The sequence below is a fragment of the Lynx canadensis genome, chromosome A2 (genome assembly GCF_007474595.2).
Source record: "Lynx canadensis isolate LIC74 chromosome A2, mLynCan4.pri.v2, whole genome shotgun sequence".
NCBI classification, from domain to species: domain Eukaryota; kingdom Metazoa; phylum Chordata; class Mammalia; order Carnivora; family Felidae; genus Lynx; species Lynx canadensis.
Window position 1 is genome coordinate 152,045,751 of NC_044304.2, and position 21,787 is coordinate 152,067,537.

The following is a 21,787-nucleotide window of genomic DNA, read 5'->3' on the forward strand; positions in this document are numbered from 1 at the left end:
AGCTTCCACATTTGTAAGTTTAATGTGTGAAACCTTTTTTTTTGCTTCTAACATTTATCTGTTATACACATATTTAATCAGCACCTACTATGTCCTACTCCTTGTTCTAGGCAAAAGGGATACAGTAGAGAACAAAACCGGTCAGGTCCCTGTCCTCCTGAAAGTTATACTCTGGTAGATGTGTACCAGAACAGTTATAGAAATAATGTTCTAGAGAGCCCAGTCATTTCTCTGACATCAGCCGTAACAACATTTTTCTAGATACGTCTCCGGAGGCAAGGGACACAAAAGCAAAAATACACTACTGGGACGACATCAAAATGAAAAGCTTTTGCACAGTAAAGGAAACAGTCAACAAGACTAAAAGACAACCCACTGAATGGCAGAAGATATTTGTCAATGACATATCCAATAAAGGGTTAGTATCCAAAAAGGAACTTACACACCTCAACACCCAAAAAACAAATAATCCAATTAAAAATGGACAGAACCCATGAACAGACATGTCTCCAAAGAAGACATACAAATGGCCAACAGACACATGAAAAAGGCTCAACACCATTCATCTTCGGGGAAGTGCAAATCAAAACCACAATGAGTCCTCATCACCTCACACCTGTCAGGATGGCTAAAATCAAAAACACAAGAAATAACAAGTGTTAGCGAGGACGTGAAGAAGGAACCCTTTTGCACTCTTGGTGGGAATGCAAACTGGTGCAGCCACTGTGGAAAACAATATGGAGATTCCTCAAAAACTTACAAATACAATTACCCTTTGATCCAGTAATTACACTACTAGGTATTTACCCAGAGTACAAAAACACTGGCTTAAAGGGATATACGCACCCCTACGTGTATATAGTAGCATTATCTACAATAGCCAAGATATGGAAGCAAACCAATGTCCATCGATTGATGAGTAGATAAAAAAAAAAAGAGGTGGTGAATATATACAGCAGATTATTTTTCAGCCATGAAAAAAGAATGGAATCTTGCTATTTGCAAGATGGAGCCAGAGAGCATTATGCTAAGCAAAAGAAGTCAGAGAAAAGACAAATGCCGTATGATTTCACTTATATGTGGACTTTAAGAAAGAAAACAAGCAAAGAAACAAAAGAGACAAACCAAAAACCACTCTGAAATGTAGGCAACAAACTGGTGGTTACCAGAGAGGAAGGTGGGGGTGGGGGTGGGGGTGGGGGGGGGGGTGGGGAAGGTGACACAGGCGATGGGGATTAAGGAGTGTGATTACATTAGCATTGGGTAATGTATGGAAGTGTTGAATCACTATACGGTACACCCGAAACTAACAGGACATGGTATATTAACTGAACTGGAATTAAAATTATAGGAAGAAGAAATCATGCTCTAGAACGTGTATTCTTCCATTTGCGAGTCACCTTTGCACATCAGTGTTGGGCTTTACATAGTACTGTGAAATATATAACTCACTCAGGCTAATCCCATTTTCAATTAATCATATACCTTAATTTTTGATATGTCAACAAATTAAATGTTTACCAACTTGAAATATTTTTACCGCCAGTTTTCAAAGTGAAAGCCTGAGCCAAACTTTTAACCTTCATTACGTATCACTGGATGAGAAAATGTAAAAATGTAAAAGGTCAACTATCCACCAGCCAAAAGAAGTCCTCACCTAGTGAATTACCAAATATCCTGAAGGGTCTTTCTGAATCATGTCCCCACTTTGTCCAATTTATTCCAAACTTTTCAACATTTTCCATATCTACCCAGCACACCCCCCCACCTACCACCTAATCCTTCTCTCATTTTTTCTTCCCCTATTTATTAAACTGAAGTTTCTCTCACCCAGAGGAAAAAACAAGAACAGATTGTGTACATGCCTATGTGTGGTCTCTATGAACTTCATATTAGCGCAGTATTTCTAGATTGCGGCTGATAATGAAATCTTTTTAGGAACATCTTAATTTTCAAAGGTAGTGATGCTGATCTGGCTGGTCTGGGTTATGCCTGGGCACTGGGATTTTTATAAGTTCTCATAGAAAATTCTAATGCTCAGGCCAGATGGAGAACCACTGTGGTATAGCATGGAGGCTTCTTTAATTCCTTTTCCTTCCCACTCTCTATTTATGCTGAGTATTTGGATTCTCTGGCTTTTTTTTTTAATGCTTACTTATTTTTGAGACAGAGAGAGGGAGAGAGCACAAACAGGGGAGGGCAGAAAGAGAGAGAGGGAGACAGAGAATCTGAAGCAGCCTCCAGACTCTGAGCCATCAGCACAGAGCCTGACATGGGGCTCCAACTCATGAACTGTGAGATCATGACCTGAGCGGAAGTTGGACACTTAAGCGCCTGAGCCACCTAGGCGCCCCTCTCTGACTGGCTTACAAATAAATTAATTTGAAAACTGTATCTCTGAGTTCTTCTGGTTTTGGAAATGTCTCACTGGATAGATATGGCCACCAATTTTCATCAGATCTGTGTAGTTGTCTCCAGACAAGTAACACTTACAAAGCTGGCACCCACACTCGGACACTGACTCCAGCCCCACATCATGCCTTTCACCGCGACCAGCAGATTCCCATGACCTGGAAAGGGGGCATCCTGAATCCTAGATTCCAGCCACCCCGCAGTTGTGGGTAACCATGTCCATGGACAACTCCACCAGAGACCAAAGGCCTATAACATGAGTCCTTTCTGCCTATTTGCAGCTAGCTAGTCAGTCCTGACTTCCGGAGGCATTTTTTCTTCTATTTTCATTTATGAGGGTTTCGTGTTCATTTTTCTGAGTGTCTCCTTGCATTTCATCTGACCAGTGTGTATCTGCAGGTCCATTTAGAGCTCAAATGTGGGCAGAGGCCAAGGAGACAGTTGAGAGTTCCCTGAGACATGCTGTGTTTACTTGTGAAGGCTGCCATGCCTCGTACCACCGAGTGGGTGGCTTCGACAAGAGAAATTTATTTTCTCAGAGTTCTACAGGCCAGAGGTCGGAGATCGACTGTCAGCAGTGTTCATTTATTCCGAGACGTGTCTCGTTGGCTCGTAGATGGCCATCTCTTCCCTATGTCTTTGTATGGTTTTCCCTCTGTATGTGTCTGTGTCCTAATCTCCTTTCTCTGTATGCCAGATTGGGCTGGGGCCCACTCATACATCTCCATTTAACTTTACCTCTTTAAAGGCCTGGTCTCCTAACACAGTCACATTCTGGGGTACTGAGGGTTAGAACATGAACATTTGAATTGACGGGGGAGGGGCATAGCTCAGCCCATAGGGAAATGAGAGTTTAACACCTCCTTGTGCCCCCTCAGCTGGGATTCTATTTGTACGAAACCACGCCTAGGATATTTGTTTTGGTTTACTTTCCCCGGCATGGGAGCAGAGTGTAACTTTCTGGGAGCGAACAGGAAGACGGTTCTACATAATTTAAAAATTCCATGATAAATGTAAGGTGGTAAACATCCAACTAAAAAAAATAAATAAAGGCTCTGAACGAAGGATAAGAAATATAGGACCTATCAACTTATGCAGCGGAGAAAGGAAAAATGTGAAATAAAGTCGCTGACTTCATGAAAACTCTGTATGTTGCATAATCTAGGAGAGATCTGATTTTAAATTTTCTGCTTCATGATCTTCATAAATGTGTTCATACTTGTCAGGAGGCAGCCCCAGTTTAGGGCTTGGAATATATAGTCACCATATGACAACTGTCTTAATTGGCCCATTCTGCTAAGTTGTTGATTTGTGCTGGGAGCCTGTTCCCATCCCAGCCCCCACTCCCCTTCTGTGCAAAGGACTCCAACTTGAACTCAGCTGCCTGCCAAAAAGCTCTGGCGTGACACTCCATATACAGCGTGTTTTCAATCTCTCTATGAAGGTAATTCGCCTAAGATCCCCCTTCCGAAAATCGGAGTTTCCACATCTGAGGATCCTGCCGGAGTCTATCAGTGTGTGCCTATGACAAGTAGGGCATGACGACAGGGACCTACCTTGAGGTTTGGGCTTAGTCAGCTTGCCGCAGGGCTTGGAGATAGTGACTGTCTTCTGGCAGTCGGCATTGTGGAGGGCTCGCTTCAGACTTCCGGTCCTGGTCTTCAAGGCGGTATTCAGGTCACATTCTCCCCAGGCCTGGAACTGGTACTTGCACTCCGCTAAAGGCAGGGTAGGACCAAACAGAAATCTTTGAGCTCCTCTAGGAGTGCCAGAGAAGTAGGCACACTTTTGTTTTTCACTTTCTGCAGTGAGAGGCCTGTAGATTCACACACAGTTGCAAGAAGTAATATAGAAAGATCCCTAGATCCTTCAGCCAATTTCCCTCAATTGTGATGATCTTACATAACCAGAGCCCGCTGGCGCAACCAGGAAATGAACAGGGATACATTCCACGAAAGTTATTCAGGCCCTGCCAATTTCACGCGCACTCATTTGTGTATATGCACGTGTGCACACATTTAGTTCCCTGCGACTTGGCCACATGTGCAGATATGAGTGAATATCAATACCATTAACATACAGAAGAGCTCCAACACAGGAGTCCTTCGGGTGAATCCTTTCCTAGCCTTAGCCTAGGCATTTTCCTCCCTTCTCGATCTCCTTAACCCCTGGCAATCACTCATCCATTCTCCATCTCTGTCATTTTGTCACGTTAAGAACGTTACATAGGGGCGCCTGGGTGGCTCAGTTGGTTGAGCGTCCGACTTGATTTCGGCTCAGGTCATGTTCCCAGGGTTGTAGGATCGAGCCTCCTGTCAGACTCTGCACTGAGCATGGAGCCCGCTTAAAATTTCCTCTCTCCCCCTCCTCCCCTCTGCCCTGCCTCTCACTCTAAACAAACAAACAAACAAACAAACACATGTTATGTAAATAGAATCATACAGTAGGTAGCCTCTTGAGATTGGCTTTTTTCACGCAGCATAATTTCCTGGGTGTCCATCCAAGTTGTGTGTTTCAACAGTGAGTTTCTCTTTATTGCCGGGTAGTATCCCATGGTGGGATGGGAATGTATTACGGTTTCAGCACTCACCCGTTGAAGGAAATCTGGGTTGTTTCCAGGTTTTAGCTGTCATAAATAAAGCTGCTCTTTACTATCCGTGTACAGAGTTTTATAGCAATGGAAGTTTTCATTCTTCTAGGGTAAATGGCCAAAAGTGAAGCCTGCATTGTATGGTAAACAGATGTTTGGTCTTATAACAAGACTGCCATCCTCTTTTTTTTTTTTTTTTTTTTTTAATGTGGCTATACCGTTTTACATTTCCATCGGCAAAGTATGAGTGATCTAGTTTCCCTACATCGTCTCTAGCCTTTGGTGTTATTTGTAATTTTAGTTATTCTGATGGATGCGTAGTATACAGTGACATCTCACTGGTTTTCACTTCCTTTTCCCTAACAGGGAAAAGAAGTTCAACACTTTTTTCAGTTGTTTATTTGCCACCTGTATTTTGCCTATGGCAAAATGTTTGCCCCTATCTTTTACCCACCTTCTAATTGGATTCTTAGTTTTGAGAGTTCTTTATAAAGTCTAGGTATACGTTCTTGAAGACATACTTTTAAAAACTTTCCATAGGGTCTTTAGGGGACCCATGTATATGTAAGACCAAATGTATCTGAATTTCACAGTGCCCTTATAGAAGTTACCACCATTCATAAAAAGTACTCCAAAGGTTATAGAGAAAGAAAAAAAAAATACAGTGAGTATACCCATTGTCCTTCTTCACTGACTTACAGGTCAGAATACATTTTCGCAAAGAGTAAGAACATTTGGGGCATTGTGAACTACCATGGCCAAGAGAGACAGAAAGTCTGGAATGTGGAAGAAACAGGTCATCTGGATGTTCAATAGTGGGTTTAAAAGTTGGAAGTGTTGGGGTGCCTGGGTGGCTCAGTCAGCTGAGCGTCCGACTCTTGATTTTGGCTCAGGTCACGATCTCAGGGTCGTGGGATTGAGCCCTGTTTTAGCACCGTGCTGAGCTTGGGGCCTGCTTAAGTGTCTCTGTCTCTCTCTCTCTCTCTCTCTCTCTCTCTCACTCACTCACTCACTCTCTCTCTCTCTCTGTCCTCTCTCCTCTCTCCCTCCTGCCCCTCTCCCCTGCTCATGATCTCTAAAACAAACAAACAAAAAAGTTTGGAAGTATTGAAGGACTCCTTCCCAAATAGGCAGATGAGGCCAGCAGGAGCATGGCAATAGTCAATGAGAGAAAAGTCTGTGAAAAGTGGCTATAAACAGTCTTGCTGGAATTGAGAAGTCAGTCTATTAATCACTGTGGATGGTGGGGAAAGATAGAAATGGAGAGGAGGCCTGAAAGTCACAGAAAGCGGTCTGGAGGAGGAAGAGAATAAACAAGAGAAGCGGGAAGGAAGGAAAAAGGAATGAGAAATCAAAGAAGAAGAGGAAAGAAGAGAGATCGATGCACCCTTAGGAGGGGCCAAGGGTATATAGTTTACGTCCTGACTGGTACAGCAGTGGTTCTTGATCTGGGACTGTTTTGACCCCAAGGGTCATCTGGCAATACCTGAGACATTTTTAGTTGTCACAGGTGATGGAGGTGGGGAGTGCTACTCGAAATAAATAAATAAATAAATAAATAAATAAATTACTTAAATAAATAAATAAATAAATAGCTAGCAGTCAACCTCAAAAAAAAAAAAAAAAAAACCAAAAAATATCTGAGGGAAAAAATGCAAGCATTATCACAGAGCATACGATTTAACCAACAGGACAACAGGAGTGGGACTTACCTCCAAATTGCTTTTTCCAGTTGCAGGGGATCTTACATCTCTGGGTCTTCATGGTTTGCTTACACTCAGCTCCAGTCCGGGTGCCCTCTCGGGTGCCCAGCCCACAGTCCCCGCTGGTGGGCACGCACACACTCCACTGCCATTCTCCACAGTCAGACTTCTTCACTTTTTTTTCTGGAAGGAAGGAAGAACAGTCAACACCTGGAAAACCCTGATTCCTCTAACAAAGCTCATTCCAGGGCGTGAGGTTGTGAGGTCTGTGCTTTCTACCTCCTTCTTCGCTGTCCAGTAAATACTGGCAACTTGATACATCTTAGCCAGATGATTGGCTCAACGAATGATCCAGAGAAGGGACAAGGAAAACTGAAGGAGACAGAACGTTAACAGAACTCTTACCATGTGCTAGGGACTGTACAAGTGATTTAATGACAGCTCCTTTTAGAAGCAAACACTTCTGTAAAGGATGGTCAAAAACAGTGAAACGAAAAAATCAGGAAACATTCTGTTAGAAGTAATGGCTGTCAGATTAGCCATTTGTAAGGCTAGTCAATGGCGTGTAAGGCAAGTCAATGTTCCTTTCTCTGTCGTAGAGATGGAATAATGTAAGATGAATGAGGTGGATCACAGACCTAAACAGATTCCCAGCCCTACAGCCTGCTATTTTTGACACTGGAAGTGACATAGAAAAGGTGCTATACTGCTCTGAGCTTCAGTTTCCCCCTTTATTAAGATAACATACAACAAAAATTCCTTGCAGGACTCTTTTTGAGGGAGAGAGGCAACAGAAACAAAACACCTACTTGCTGGTCAGTGTTCCGTACAGAGTAACTACTAATATGATCATTATGTTAATAATCATCATCTATATTTTAGGACTGGTGGAGGGGAGATCGATGGGGGGTGGGGGTGTCCCTTAGGTTCTTCTAAATACTTGGAAAGAAGGAAGGGAGGGAGGGAGGACAAAAACCAGGAAGTTGGATCAGATGGATGTTAATCCATAAACAGTCTTGCCTTCGTAACCCTACTGCTTACCTGGTTTCTCTTTCTTCCCCGCTTCAGCCGTGTCCACGGCTGCCAGAATGAAAATGAATGCCAGGAAGGCAGCTGCAAATTTTCGACGCTGCTGCAGGTACTGTTGGGACTGCATTCTAGGAATAAACAGAGACACAGAAGAAGGTGGTGTCAACCTAAGGCAGAGAGAAAGGCTTGTGAAACTCCTTACTGCAGGGCTCCATTTTCCATTTCTAGGATGTTAGATTTTAGGGAGATTTGCATCATTGCTCTTGGGCAAAATTCTATCTTTTCCCTCCATCAGTCAACGAAGTGTTCTTCTGCAATTAGTCAGGTATCCACTGCCAAAAATAACAACACTTCTCCATGTAAGAACTTCACACCCAATCATGTGCTAAGTACGACTCGAGAATTACGGAAGCCAAAGAATTTTCATGGCATGTTTTTGACTAGACTCCCGCAGTTAATCTCGCTGATGGTGACACATGGTAATGCCAGTAACTATAGTCTTCTTCATAACTACGCAGGATTCCTAGAAACAACCACGGTGTTGTAGTCCACATGGGTAATTTGAATGGACACAATTAACAGATTATCTGTGCCAGTATATGGTTTGCCTTTATCTTTAGATGGGTATGTGTCATAATGAGCAATATCTTATTTTTTAGTTTCCCATGATTATTTCATCATCGCTGTTCCATTATTCATTGGTCTACCAAAGAGTGCAGCACAAGACAGAGGTAGAGCCAGCGTACTTTGATTCATTGCAAACACACTTACAAGCTCACATAAAATCGAAAAGTCATCTAAATTCTAGGATTTAATGAAGAGATTACACTGGTTGTAATTTGAAATTCTCCACATTTGGTATGAATCAAAAATCTCAGAACAACATTAGAAAGGCTCCCCTGGAACTTGAAGTCACTTGTGACAGCCAATTGTCAACATGGTCACCCATGGTTATTAGCTCTGAGCATTTTGTTTTTCTAGAAGAGTGATTTTTACATTTCTTTGAGTGTGAACAATAAAACCTATACACACACACACACATACACACACACAGGATTGAGATCGTTCTGTTCTGCAATTTCTCATTCAAAATCATCTGTGAGATGATATCCTTGTCAGTGAATCTGTCTCCCTTGGAATGCTACCCTTTATTAGTATTTCTTTTTCAATTGATGACTTGGGACTCTATCATATGAATGAAGCGTATTTCATTTACCAATTAAAATGAACAGTTTGATCATTTGGTCCTTTCACTGACTCTTAACTCCTAATTAGCTACTCGCCATCCTCATCACTTACTAAAATCTAATCCTAGATGCTTTGTTCATCCTCCTAATGCTAAATTTTTATAACTACACCTCACTGCTGGTCACTCAGAAACGTTCCTATTGATTCTGAGACTTTTCCTGTGCCCTCCGTTGGGCACGAATGATTTGAAGGGACAGTCTAGATTTACTGGCTGGCAAGGCTTCCTGGAGTTGACCGCCCTGTGCATCCATGCTGCTATACATTATCATATATTTGAATATCACGTAAAGTTGTTAGGTGCAAAGTGAATCAAAGTGGAGGTCTTCTGTTGTTTTCTCCAAAGGCTGTGCGAGAACCTGCTCACAGTGACTTCACCACTTTGGACGCAGAGAGATTTCACTGGAGTTTTCTTAGAGGGTAAATTAACTTTTACCTTCAGAACTTTTGATGTATTTCTTTCCAAGTTAGAATTTGCCTTTATGTTCAACGATGATCTACAGATACCTGAAGCATTTAGACTGTGAATTAGAGTCATGCGAAAATTCAGAAATTCCCACTGAGAAAGCACAGTTCGCGAGTGAGCTTTCTGGCCACACAATGGGCTGATCGTTGTATAGCCTTGTCATACATACAGCGGGAGGAGAGGACAGGAGCCTTAGGAACCCCCTGAAGAACCATGGCCAGCTGGCAGAAATAGAAAGGATGCTTCCTTCCATGACTAACACAGGCAGACAGTTATTAATAGAAAGGTGCTGATACTGGCTAATTGTAACCTTGGCATTCCTAGTTTTACATTGCTAAGTTCTTACTTTTATATTTATTTTCAAAAAGCTTTCTCTTCAGCAGGTTAAATCACTTAATTTCAGGGGCAAAAGTCCCACACAGACCAGAATTTCCTAACTGTAAGATTGTTTTGAGTCACCAGGGGTCTTAGTTGGCTCACCCGTTGTATGGGCTGACAGGAAGGAAGGAGAGTTAGGAACCGGATGAGAGCTGGAGACTTAAAATGGAAATGTACCCTCTCTGCTTCTGATATTAATTCAGGACAATTCAGAATCTTAAGAAACGGGTAAATGGCGAATCTCAGCTTTCTTAGGTGCACGAAGGAAAAATGCACACAAGCCCATGTGTACAGGAAATGACCTGTGTACAGGAAATGTGATCAGCACTAGGTTTGAGTTGGAAAATATCTTTCTTCTCACTTCCCCTCCTCCTCCTGTTTTGCTTACTATGCTGCCTGAGCCTATATTTTGATAGCTTAGATTTTTTTCTGGCCAGAGAAAATGAGTAAAGATTAAGAGAGTAAGGGGGTTTAGAAAAGGATTAAAGCGATCCCCAAATTCAAGTGTTCCCAAACAATACCCAATTAGCATGCTGCCGCCTGCTGCTGTAGTCAGTACTTGAGTTATTAGTACATGTATGGCTAACAGTTCCCCTGCTTGTGGTATTTGCACGGCTGATGGTTTATTTGTCCTTAGCATCAAGTAAAGGCAAAAGTTCTCCCTGTATATGTTTAACCCCGTCCGCTCTCCAGCAGGGTGCTAGCTGGGTAGAGGCAAGGGCATTGATCATAGCTTTTTTTTTTTTTTTTTTTTTTTTTTTTTTTTTTTTTTTTGCTCTGGGGGAAATAAAACAATGGAAGGCAGCAGCCTGCTAAATCAGCCGTTCTTTTGAATCTTTTCCTTGTTTTCACCTCCTCTTACTGCCATCTTTCGTTGAACTTACCCGGACAGATTTAATTTCATAGGGTTTAACGGTAAAGTGAAAGACTGCCATAGAGGGATGGTGATGTCTGGAAATTATTGTTGAGTTACTCTCAATCACTAATACATCTAAAGCTCAGAGATGAAAGGAAATGAAAGTTAAAGAAACCAACTCAAAGGAAAGGTGTTAGTTTATTAAATCCTCAGCTCTTCCCTAGAGAATGAGCTGATGAGAATGAAAAAGAGGGCTCCTCCTCCGTTAGCATTTTAATAGGATCTAGAATTTTAAAAGGCTATCAACGTCTGGTGTAAACACAAGACAAGGATGCTGGAATCTGCCCCTTAGTGACCTGGTTGGAAGGACCAACGTGGGGCCTGGACACAGAAGCTCTGGCTCACACTTCAGCTCCACCACCTAATTTTGGGAATGTTCTTGGGCAAATCCCAACCATTGGAACAACATAGCAACTACTTGAGAGGCTTGCCATGAAAATGCAAGATGTAGACATAGAGCTAACCCTACAACATTAAGAAATGGCTTATTAGTTGCTCAGTAAAGTTAATTCACCCCTACACTCTTATTACTTACTACAAGGAAATACTTCTAACTTTTTCAACTGAGGGATATGGACATATAGCATTATATTAGTTTTAGATGTACAACATACTGATTCCCTATTTGTATACATTGCAAAACCGTATTTCTTTTTATTGAGAAATAACAGGTATCACACTTTAAACTATCTAATATTATTCAAAAGCAAAAGACCAAAAAAAAAAAAAAAAGAAAGAAACAAAAAAAAGAGACCGATACGATTTGATTAATGTCAACTAAAGACTTGTTCAGCATTATCAGGGCACAAATTCATTCTGCCTTTTGACTTCTTAGGTTAAAATACATTCAAAGACATTTATGCCCCGTAAAATTTTTTTTTTTGAAGTTTGTGGAAGTCCAGAGGTTCCATGTTGAGAATTAAGGAACATGTCAATGAAATTTAACGTGTATGAAATGGGGGGGGGGGGGAATCTCACTTTGTAACTGTACTTTATATGCCCTTTGTGCAGAGGAATCATTCCAACCCCCTCTTTTTGTTTCAAACACCTAGGCCAGGGCCCACCCACAGGAGCCACACTGTAAACAGTTTGCTGGTGAAAAATATCACCAAAACATGTCATCCAACAGAGGAATTAATATTCATGCTAAACAGATTTCTCAGTCCTCTGTCTAAGCCAGGGGATCTGAGATTTACTGAAGAAATCGGGCTAGAGACAACAGCCAGAATCTAGAGCAGCGTCATACGTACGAGAGTAATCTGTGGATGATTTGTAATGCTTCTGCAGCATATATTATGTATCACTAGACCTTTCTAGACATTTTGTGATCTATTTGCCTAAGCTCCTGTGACATGGTAATTTTTTGACCTTTTTATTGTAAAATAAAACAGAAGATACAGACAACTACACAAAGTATACAACTTAGTGAATTATAAGATAAATTAATTTTCCACTCATACGCAAAGGCTTTCTACCATGTTCCCCATACCAACGGCTCCGTACCAACGCTAACATATAGTAATTCCGTCTTTGCATTTCTTGAGGGTTTTATTCAAGCGAGCTTCCTTAGACACGTCTACTTTTAAAAACTGATGTCTTTTAAATTGCTCTCATTATATAGGATTCTCCTCCAGCCCCTTTTTCCTTTTCTCGCTTTTCACTTTTTACAAGAACCAGGCATTTCAACTTTGTCCATAGGTTGTAGTTTTGGTATCTATCAAGCTGGCCGATCTGTCTTGATGTGAGGATTCAGATGGATTCTAAAAGTATACCTCCTTCCTCTCCCCATTAGCACAGTATTTCATTAAACATTTTGGGACACCTACCTTATGCCAGCCATTGTGCTATATTCTCAGTATATAACAATGACCAGTGAGAAGCTTTTGCTCGTTCTCACGAAGCCTGCACTCCAAGAAAGTTTACACTGTCAAACAGCCAATTATAGTTCAATATGTTCTGACAAAAACTACAGAATGTTGAGCGAGGTGCCTGGGTGGCTCACTTAAGCACCTGGCTCTTGATTTTGGCTCAGGTCATCATCTCATCGTCTGTGAGATCAAGCCCCGCGTCGGGCTTTGCAGCACCAAGCCTCCTGGGATTCTCTCTCCCTCTCTCTCTGCCATGTGTACGCTCCTTCTCTTTCTCAAAATAAATAAATAAACATTAAAAAAAAAAAAAGAACTACAATACGTCACGAAGTATAAGGGAAAGACAACTATTTTGCATTTCTCTTTCTTGGGTATAAACAAAGACAGGGATTCAGTTAAGGCCAAAGACTTAATTTCCCATAAGTTCCCTAAAATCAAACAAAACCACTTACAGTCAGGAATTCTGCTAAGGAGCATTAACTATTAATCGTGGTCCCGATGATCTGAATATAAAATTCATTGTCTATCTTATTTATCAGAAGGGATTTTAATTTAGTTTCAGGGAGATTGGTTAGTTCATATTAGTCAGGAAGATATTCACTTAGATAACAAACACTCATTGTACTATGTGCAAGGACCTGTTTTAAGTACTTTATAAATATTGACTAATGTTAATATTAATATTTGAAATGTCACAAATGGTGTATTAATGTACTCAATTATTCACAAACTGTGTATATAAGAGTTGCATCCTTTGTAGCATAAAGTGTTCCCTGTGGGGCGGGGGGGGGGGGGGGGACAAGGAAACAACATGAACTAGAGTGCTGATCGTGTGGTGCTTACATTTAGTGGGCAAAGTCATAGAATAACAAATAAACAGCTAAGTAAATAAATTCATAAATGAGATAATTTCTGACACAGTCAATTTTATGAACAAAGTGAAAAGGTGATGGGACAAAGAGTAAGTTGAAGAGGCAGGGTGGTTACAGATGGCTTCTTCCGTATGACTGAAAAAGAACCAGAGGAATATTGTATCTCTTATTGATAAATATTTTGCCTCATGGCCCCCTCCATAGCACTTTGACTATCCCTTCTTGTCTTCTGACGTGGAATTGTCTTCTTTTCGCCTCCAAGCTTTTATAATTCTTCTGGAATTCAATAATTAGCCATCCACTCCTCCCAGTCGACCTCGTTCTCTCCACTCTGCTACAATCTCTGGATCTGCTTAAGGTCTGACCAACAACCAACAATTTCTCCCTCCTATTGACTTGCTAGTCATCAGCCCAGTCAAACCTGAAATCTTACCATCTTATAATCTGTATTAATATCTAGACTCAATTAAAAAATAAAACCAAATCATAGGGTTTTTTTTTAATTTTTAAAAATGTATTTATTTATTCTTGAGAGAGGGCATCAGCAGGGGAGAGGGAGAGAAAGAGAGACAGAATGTGAAGCCGGCTCCAGGCTCTGAGCTGTCATCACAGAGCCCCACACGGGGCTTGAACTCACGAACCACGAGACCCTGACCTGAGGTGACGTCGGATGCTTAACCGACTGAGCCAACCAGGTGCCCCCCAAATCATAGCTTTAAGGAATATTTACCTTTCCCAAGAAAAATAATGACCACTGATTATTTAATTTAAATATGATATCCCATAGTGTTCTTTGCTCACGTGTTCTGACTTGGTAATATAGTAGGAAACCCATTTTGACTAAAACCATGTAGCCCTTTCACCTCTGACTCCTATTAACGTTTACAAGGATGTGTAGGCTTCTTGAAAATGGCTTTCTAGGGACGCCTGGGTGGCTCAATTGGTTAAACGTCTGACTTCGGCTCAGGTCATGATCTCGCGGTCCGTGAGTTCAAGCCCCGCGTCGGGGTCTGTGCTGACAGCTCAGAGCCTGGAGCCTGCTTCGGATTCTGTGTCTTCCTCTCTCTCTGACCCTCCCCTGTTCATGCTCTGTCTCTCTCTGTCTCAAAAATAAATAAACATTGAAAAAAAAAAAAGAAAATGGCTTTCTACTTCAAATTCAAATCTACATACACAGAAACATTCAGGAATGAGAACGGAAAAAAGAAATCAACTGAAGCAAGTATTCAATGGAAACCAGTTTGGAAACCCTTTATAATATGATAGTGATGTGAAGGTGTGTTTATTCAATTATTTTGTGGAGCCACATGAGTTCAAAAGGGACTCGGGTTGGTTGTGTTATTCCTTTACTGCTTTCGTTACAATCAAAAGTAGCTGGGAAATCGACTTTTAGAATTTTAAAATGCTCTAGTTTCCTCTTAATTTTTTTTTGTATCTGTTGCAACTTGACACAAAGGAACAAGTAAGAGTTTTACAGTAGGTCAGACCTGAGGCTGAATCCCAACTTGGGCTAGGTAATGAAGCAATACATTTAATTTCTCTGGAACTTATTTTCTTTAGCTGCAGACATGGATATAAAGTCTGTCCCACCATGTTTGAGATTAGTGATTATGTGTGAAAACTGCCACGTGTCTTTAGCCAGGAACAAGTACTTATAACTCTCTGAACTCAGGAACATTGTGTTCCAATCAACTGATCTTTTGCTCATGCTATCCCATTGTAAATGGAAGTTCTTCCCCAAATCTCTCTACGGGGCAAACTCTTATCACCTCCCAAGGTTTAGCATAAGGGATTTCACCTTCAATGAAGACTTCATTGAGGCAACATTATCTTCTTTATCGTTGGAGTTTCCTGTGCTACGTCCATTCCGTAGACTCTACTCATTTGCACCCCCTGAATATAGCGGCATATTACCGACTCTATAAACTGTAGCATATAAAACTGAAAGAATTACATGTGCCCACTACACCATTATATTTAGTAACCAATTTTTTTTTCCAACGTTTATTTATTTTTGGGACAGAGAGAGACAGAGCATGAACGGGGGAGGGGCAGAGAGGGAGACACAGAATCGGAAACAGGCTCCAGGCTCTGAGCCGTCAGCCTCACGGACCTCGAGATCGTGACCTGGCTGAAGTCGGACGCTTAACCGACTGCGCCACCCAGGCGCCCCAGTAACCAATCATTTTTAAGGCCTTTGATTTCTCTTCTTTTGTTACAATTACTAGCCACTGACTCTCTGTTATAGTTATTTCTTTCTTAAAAAACCAAAACAAAGTAAAAACATACATTATAATTGTAACACACAGAGCCAAGTAGAGAATAAAAAACTGTCCTGAAAGGCAGACACTAAGAAGTCAACAGGGGTTCCTAAGGTTCCTCACTAGCTAGTTGACTGGCTCCCAAACACCAGCCAGGAAGTAAATTCTCATCTTCAAAAAGCTGCCAACAATACAAGCCATGAGCCTTGTGAGGTCCTATTAGAAACCACAATGAGATACCACCTCACACCTGCCAGGATGGCTAAAATTAACAACTTGGGAAATAACAGATATTGGCAAGGACGAGGAGAAAAGGGAACCCTTTTGCACTGTTGGTGGGAATGCAAACCGGTGCAGCCACGGTGGAAAACAGTATGGAGGTTCCTCAAAAAAATTACAAATAGAACCACCCTATGACCCAGCAACTAAACTACTGGGTATTTACCCAAAGGATATAAAATGCTGACTTGAAGGGTCACATGCACCCCAGTGTTTATAGCAGTGCCTATCAACAATAGCCAAATTATGGAAGGAACCCAAATGTCCGCCGAATGATGAACGGATAAAGAAGATGTGTTGTATATATGTGTGTGTGTGTGTGTGTGTGTGTGTATACATATACAATGGAGTACTACTGGGTGATGAAAAAGAATGAAATCTTGCCTTTTGCAACATCATGAATGGAACTAGAGGGTATTATGCTAACTGAAATAAGTTAGTCAGAGAAAGATACGTGATTTCACTCATATGTGGAATTGGAGAAACACAACAGATGAACTTAGGGGAAGGGAAGGAAAAATAAGGTAAAAACAGAGAGGGAGACAAACCATAAGAAACTCTTAAATACAGAAAACTGAGGGTTGATGGGGGTGGAGAAAGTGGGTGATGGGCATTAAGGAGGGCCCTTGTTGGGATTGAGCCCTGGGTGTTACATGTAAGTGATGAATCACTAAATTCTACGCCTGAAACCAATACTACACTGTATGCTAACTTGAATTTAATTTTTGAAAAAAATCATATTGAAGACTGGAAGTGGGAAAGCAGACAGAAACGGAAAATCATCCCCGGGGGGACATGCTGAGCGCTGGGTGTTATCTAGATGCAAGGGTAACTAAAATACATTTTAATTCAGGCATTTTTTTTAAAGAGCTAAAGACCCTTGATTTTGGAGTTCATTATTTTTAATTTAAGTCAGCTTGCTCCGCCTTGCTTACGAAATGCTGAGTATTTAGAGAGGTAGTTTTCTTCTAAGGTTACAAACGGTCAGTTCGACAAATATGCCACAGTAATTTTATCTTTCCACATTATGCATGTACTTAATCATGGTCATTTTTTCTATCTTCTACATTTGCGAGCTATTTGTTTCTATGGGGAATTTAGTAGTTTTAATTTTATTTTCCCTTACTTATAGGTTCCTTTTCCTTATTTTCACTAACTCTTCCAAAATCATCCTATTGATTTATTCTCAAATGGTTTGATCACGGCCTCAGATTCCTAAAGTCTCACATAAATAGGCATTATGCTTATAATGAAATCTGTTACCAAATCAGCCCTTCATTTTGGCCTTGTTAAGCTGCCTTATTTAAACACTAAGCCTTGAAAAGATTGTGTCCCAAGCACATACAGGCATAACCTCAGGTATACTCTGTTCACAGCACAGAAACAAATTCAACAGCATCCCACCTTTGATTTTACCTAAGTGCCTATCAATTAGGTTGGTAAAGTAGGGCATTCATTTAATTTTGTATAACTCAATGCCTCAAATATAGGGAAACGTCAGGCCCACATATTTTTATGGCGTGGTGGCACCTACTGGAGAAGTGTGATATTTAAGGACATTTTCCTTAGACATCCATTCACCAATTTGTAGAGCACCTGCTAAGGGCCAGGTCTCTGCTGGGCATGGGAAAATGGAAAACAAACGTGATACAGGCCTCCCTCTCAAAGAGCTCTAATGGGAGAAAAGAGAGATAAATGAGTGCAAAGATTCTCTGTGGTAAATATTATGGAAAAATTACACACACCGTGTTATCTGAGTGCACATGCCCAAGTGGTAATTTTGCTCAGCAAGTCAGAATGAGTTAGAAGAGTTGGGGCATTTTTGTCTGTTTCTTGAAAAAAAAAGAAAGTTGAAGCCTCTTAAGAAAGGAGGGAAAGAAGGGAACTTCAGGCAGAAGAAACCACACAAGCAAAATGTGTGAAGATGTGTGTAATACATTCAGTGGCAAAAAGTAATTAGAATGTAGAGTATAGGGTAGAAAGCAACAAAGATGGGCCTCAAAAGGAGGGTGAGAAAATGAGTACATCTTGGGAGCTGGGAGAGAGGAAGACAGAGAGTCATTCATTCTGGAGAAGAGAAGCAAGGGAAGATCAGGGAGAAAAGGAAAGGTTGCTTGTTGTACAAACGTGGCTAAAACTGTAGGTTACCACCAGGGGTCAGACACTACTCTCAACCGTTCATCCAGATACTCTTGACGTGATTCCTCTTGGCTGTGTTTGTTGTTGTTGTATCAGTTAATAGAAATTTTTAGGGACTTTAGTTCACTGTGGGGTGTTTATTACAAAGGTACTAAGAGTTAAGAACTAAGACTCAAAGACTTCATACACACACACACACACACACACACACAGCCCTCTGGTTTTCATTAGAAAAACAAAGTTGGGCTACAGCAGTGATTTTTAGAGCACTGGTGTTTCCACAGGGAGCCATCAAGGGCTGCTGCAGGGCACTAAGGGGGTCCTGGGCAGGTCTGTCGAAAGCCTCCCGTGTCCCTCACCTTTATCTCTGCTTTGGCTAGAGCAGCTCTGCTTTACCTACTTTCCTTACTGGTTTCTGTGTAAGTTTCATTAGTCAAAAATGAAAAATAATTTAATAGGCACTGGTCTGGCCAATCTCAAGTCTGTACTGGATGGGATATGACAATAATACAAAACTATTTGTTTAAAAAGTGGAACCAGGGGCGCCTGGGTGGCTCAGTTGGTTAAGCGTCCGACTTCAGCTCAGGTCACGATGTCACGGTCCGTGAGTTCGAGCCCCGCGTCGGGCTCTGGGCTGATGGCTCAGAGCCTGGAGCCTGCTTCCAATTCTGTGTCTCCCTCTCTCTCTGCCCCTCCCCCATTCATGCTCTGTCTCTGTCTCAAAAATAAAATAAACGTTAAAAATTTTTTTTTAAAAATAAACAAATAAAATAAATAAATAAAAAGTGGAACTGGACAGATGTCTCAAGGTTGATGGTGTAAAGATGAAATATTTGACACGTGGATTTGATTTACTAGTATCTAAAAATATTTTTATGTTTATATTCGTTAGGAACATTCAGTCAGTCAAGCATCTGACTCTTGATTTCCTCTCAGGTCGTGATCTCACGATTCATGGGATCGAGCTCTGTGTCGGGCTCTGTACTGACAGTGCTGGGCCTACTTGGGATTCTCTCCCTCCTCTCTCTCTGCCCCTCCCCCTGCTTGCATTCTCTCTCTCTCTCTCTCTCTCTCTCTCTCTCTCTCTCCCTCTCTCACAACATAAACATTAAAAAAAATTTTTTACAGTTTATTTATTTTTGAGAGAGAGACAGAGCACAGGTGGGTGAAGTGCAGAGAGAGAGGGAGACCCAGAATCTGAAGCAGGCTCCAGGCTCTGAGCTGTCAGCACAGAGCCTGACACGGGGCTCAAACTCACAAACCGTGAGATCGTGACCCGAGCCAAAGTCATACGCTTAACCAACTGAGCCACCCAGCGCCCCATAAACATTTTTAAAAACATGAAATATATTTTTATTATCCAAAATACCTTGCTTGTGGTATTAATGGGAATTTCCATAATTCCTATATGTAAAAAATAGGAATTTTACAACCGTATATTTCAACTATTCCAAACTTTATAAGAAGGTGACATGATTTTACCCTCTTATCAAAAGTCGAACACATATAGTCTAATAAGTACGATCATAATTACGATGCTAATACAACAGAAAATCACGAGGCATTAAAAATTTTGTTTTACTACTATGGAAAGAGAAGAGGCTTTGGGCAGCAAGATTTCCTCCACATTGACTCCATCACTTAATATATCTGTGATCTGGACAAAGTAATCCGTCTTTTATTCCCAATGGAAACTTTTATCCTCCCTTTATGGAAACTTATTCCGCAGGCTTACAATCTGTTTGGAGATTACAATGAGATAACAGATAAAATATGCCTGGCATCTCAGGTGCTCCATCCCCAGCAGTTCCTGCGGTTCTTGGAGGAAGATAAGGGGGTGGGACAGAGTGTATCTTTGTGAAAGGATATCAAGGACAGGGTGGCAATACGCCCTTTTAAGATGGTTTGGATTTCGATAAGCAAATCTGGAATGCAAAGCATGCCAATGGGAGAAATGGAATTAACCCAAGTCTTAGGTGAGCCATCAAGAGACTTAACTGCAGGTAAACTGTAGTTTGGTAGTAAGAAGAAAGTGTAGACTAGACGAGCTGCAGTCATAGCGGGCGGAGCTTTGAAACATGATTAGTAGATATTTAGTGACCACTTACTATATGCAAGATGATAGGCTAGGTCACCAGGGAGACGCACATGTGAATTATACTGATCCCAGGAACCCTGTAAGATCACTAACTCATTACCGACACCAAGGCAACAAAATACACACCATGTTTTGTGTGAGCTATAAAAATGCTGTCGCTGAAAGCAAATGTGTTTATGATAAAAGAGGAGTGCCTAATGTTCTCTCCAAAATCTCTTCTGAATAGCTGTAGGGACATTTCTCAATTTGGGGCAGTAAAAATCAAGAGAAAGTCATCTGTATTGACACACTGAGTTCGTTTCTCAAAGCAAGACTCAACAGTATTAACAAGTCATCAATAAATGACCCATGGCGACTATGAACACAAACCCATACTCATTCAGCCTAGCTCAGCAAGCGCCACAGGTCCTGTACCTTAGTCCGAGCAGTGGCTTCATGGGCCCACACAGATGCAGGAAATTTATTTCAACTTTCATGTTACTTTATAAAGGAGTATAAAGCCTCTTTAGGTGAAACAAAAAAGCAATATCCACAAAGCCAAGACCAGTTAATTCCAACCTTACACAACTCTCCCAGCGAGTAAGAAAAATAAAGAATATTCATTAACTCATGTGGCAGTGTAACCATCGTGTCAAAACCAGACCAGAAAAATGAGGAAGTAAAAGAGAAGGCCCTTCTGATGAACAGAGATGACAAATCCCCTAAACAAAATGCCACCAAAAATCAATCAGGAATTACCATGCTGGGTTTGTTCCCCAAAATGCAAGGCGGGCTTAACAGTCAAAAATCAAGCATCAACCACATGACAAATTAAGAAGAAGAAAACAAACAAACAAGTATAAACCTCAGCTTCAAATAAAAAAGTATTTCCCTCAAGATCCCTACCACCTTTTCACACTCTTCTAAACAGATCAGTACAGCTTTATTAACTACTGAGTTCAGATGGGATCTCTAATAACTGGTGGCTTTATCTGTTCAAATGAAGAGACTCGATTAAAAATGTAATTAACACAACAGCAGGCAGATTTTCACGTTCACTAATATACTGCTAAGCAAATGAAGGTTATCGCATATCACTATGTATTTCTGGGAGGTAAAGAATAAATATTGTATGGCTGTGTGATGAAGAGAATTCTCAGGGCAGCATTTAGCACCAACTCAAAGAAGCTCATCTACATTTGCTACATAAGTCAAACACCTAATGAAAGCGCCCACCTGGGAAGTGAGACTTTTGAAGAGCGACCTCAATTTGTTGATCAGTCTGTCACAGACTATCAGAAAAGGAACCAATTATTGGTTTTGATTGCAAAGAAATGACAGAAAATCTTTACCCAGTAAATCATCATTGTATCTCAGAGGCTATTCCAGGTTTCTCAACTCAAGAGCCTAGGATTACCAAAGAACCTGCAAGGAATAAGATTCTATTCACAGTTCAATGGAATTACTGCAAAAAGCTACCGAACTAATACGTTGAGTTCATTAATGTTGCAGGATACCAGATCAATATACAAATATTAATGATATAACTTTG

General features: G+C 41.0%; 1 protein-coding gene across 2 annotated transcripts in view; it reads right to left on the reverse strand.

Moving 5' to 3' along the window:
* The window catches only part of PTN (pleiotrophin), a 101,657-nt gene that overhangs the window by 17,048 nt on the left and 62,822 nt on the right, over positions 1-21,787 (reverse strand). For both annotated transcript variants that reach the window (XM_030295644.1, XM_030295634.1), the window contains exons 2-4: positions 7,747-7,862; positions 6,715-6,888; positions 3,969-4,130 (exon numbers count right to left, since the gene is read on the reverse strand). In XM_030295644.1, coding sequence (XP_030151504.1) covers positions 3,969-4,130; positions 6,715-6,888; positions 7,747-7,861 — 451 coding nt within the window. In that variant the 5' untranslated portion in view covers position 7,862. The remainder of the gene's footprint in view (positions 1-3,968; positions 4,131-6,714; positions 6,889-7,746; positions 7,863-21,787) is intronic.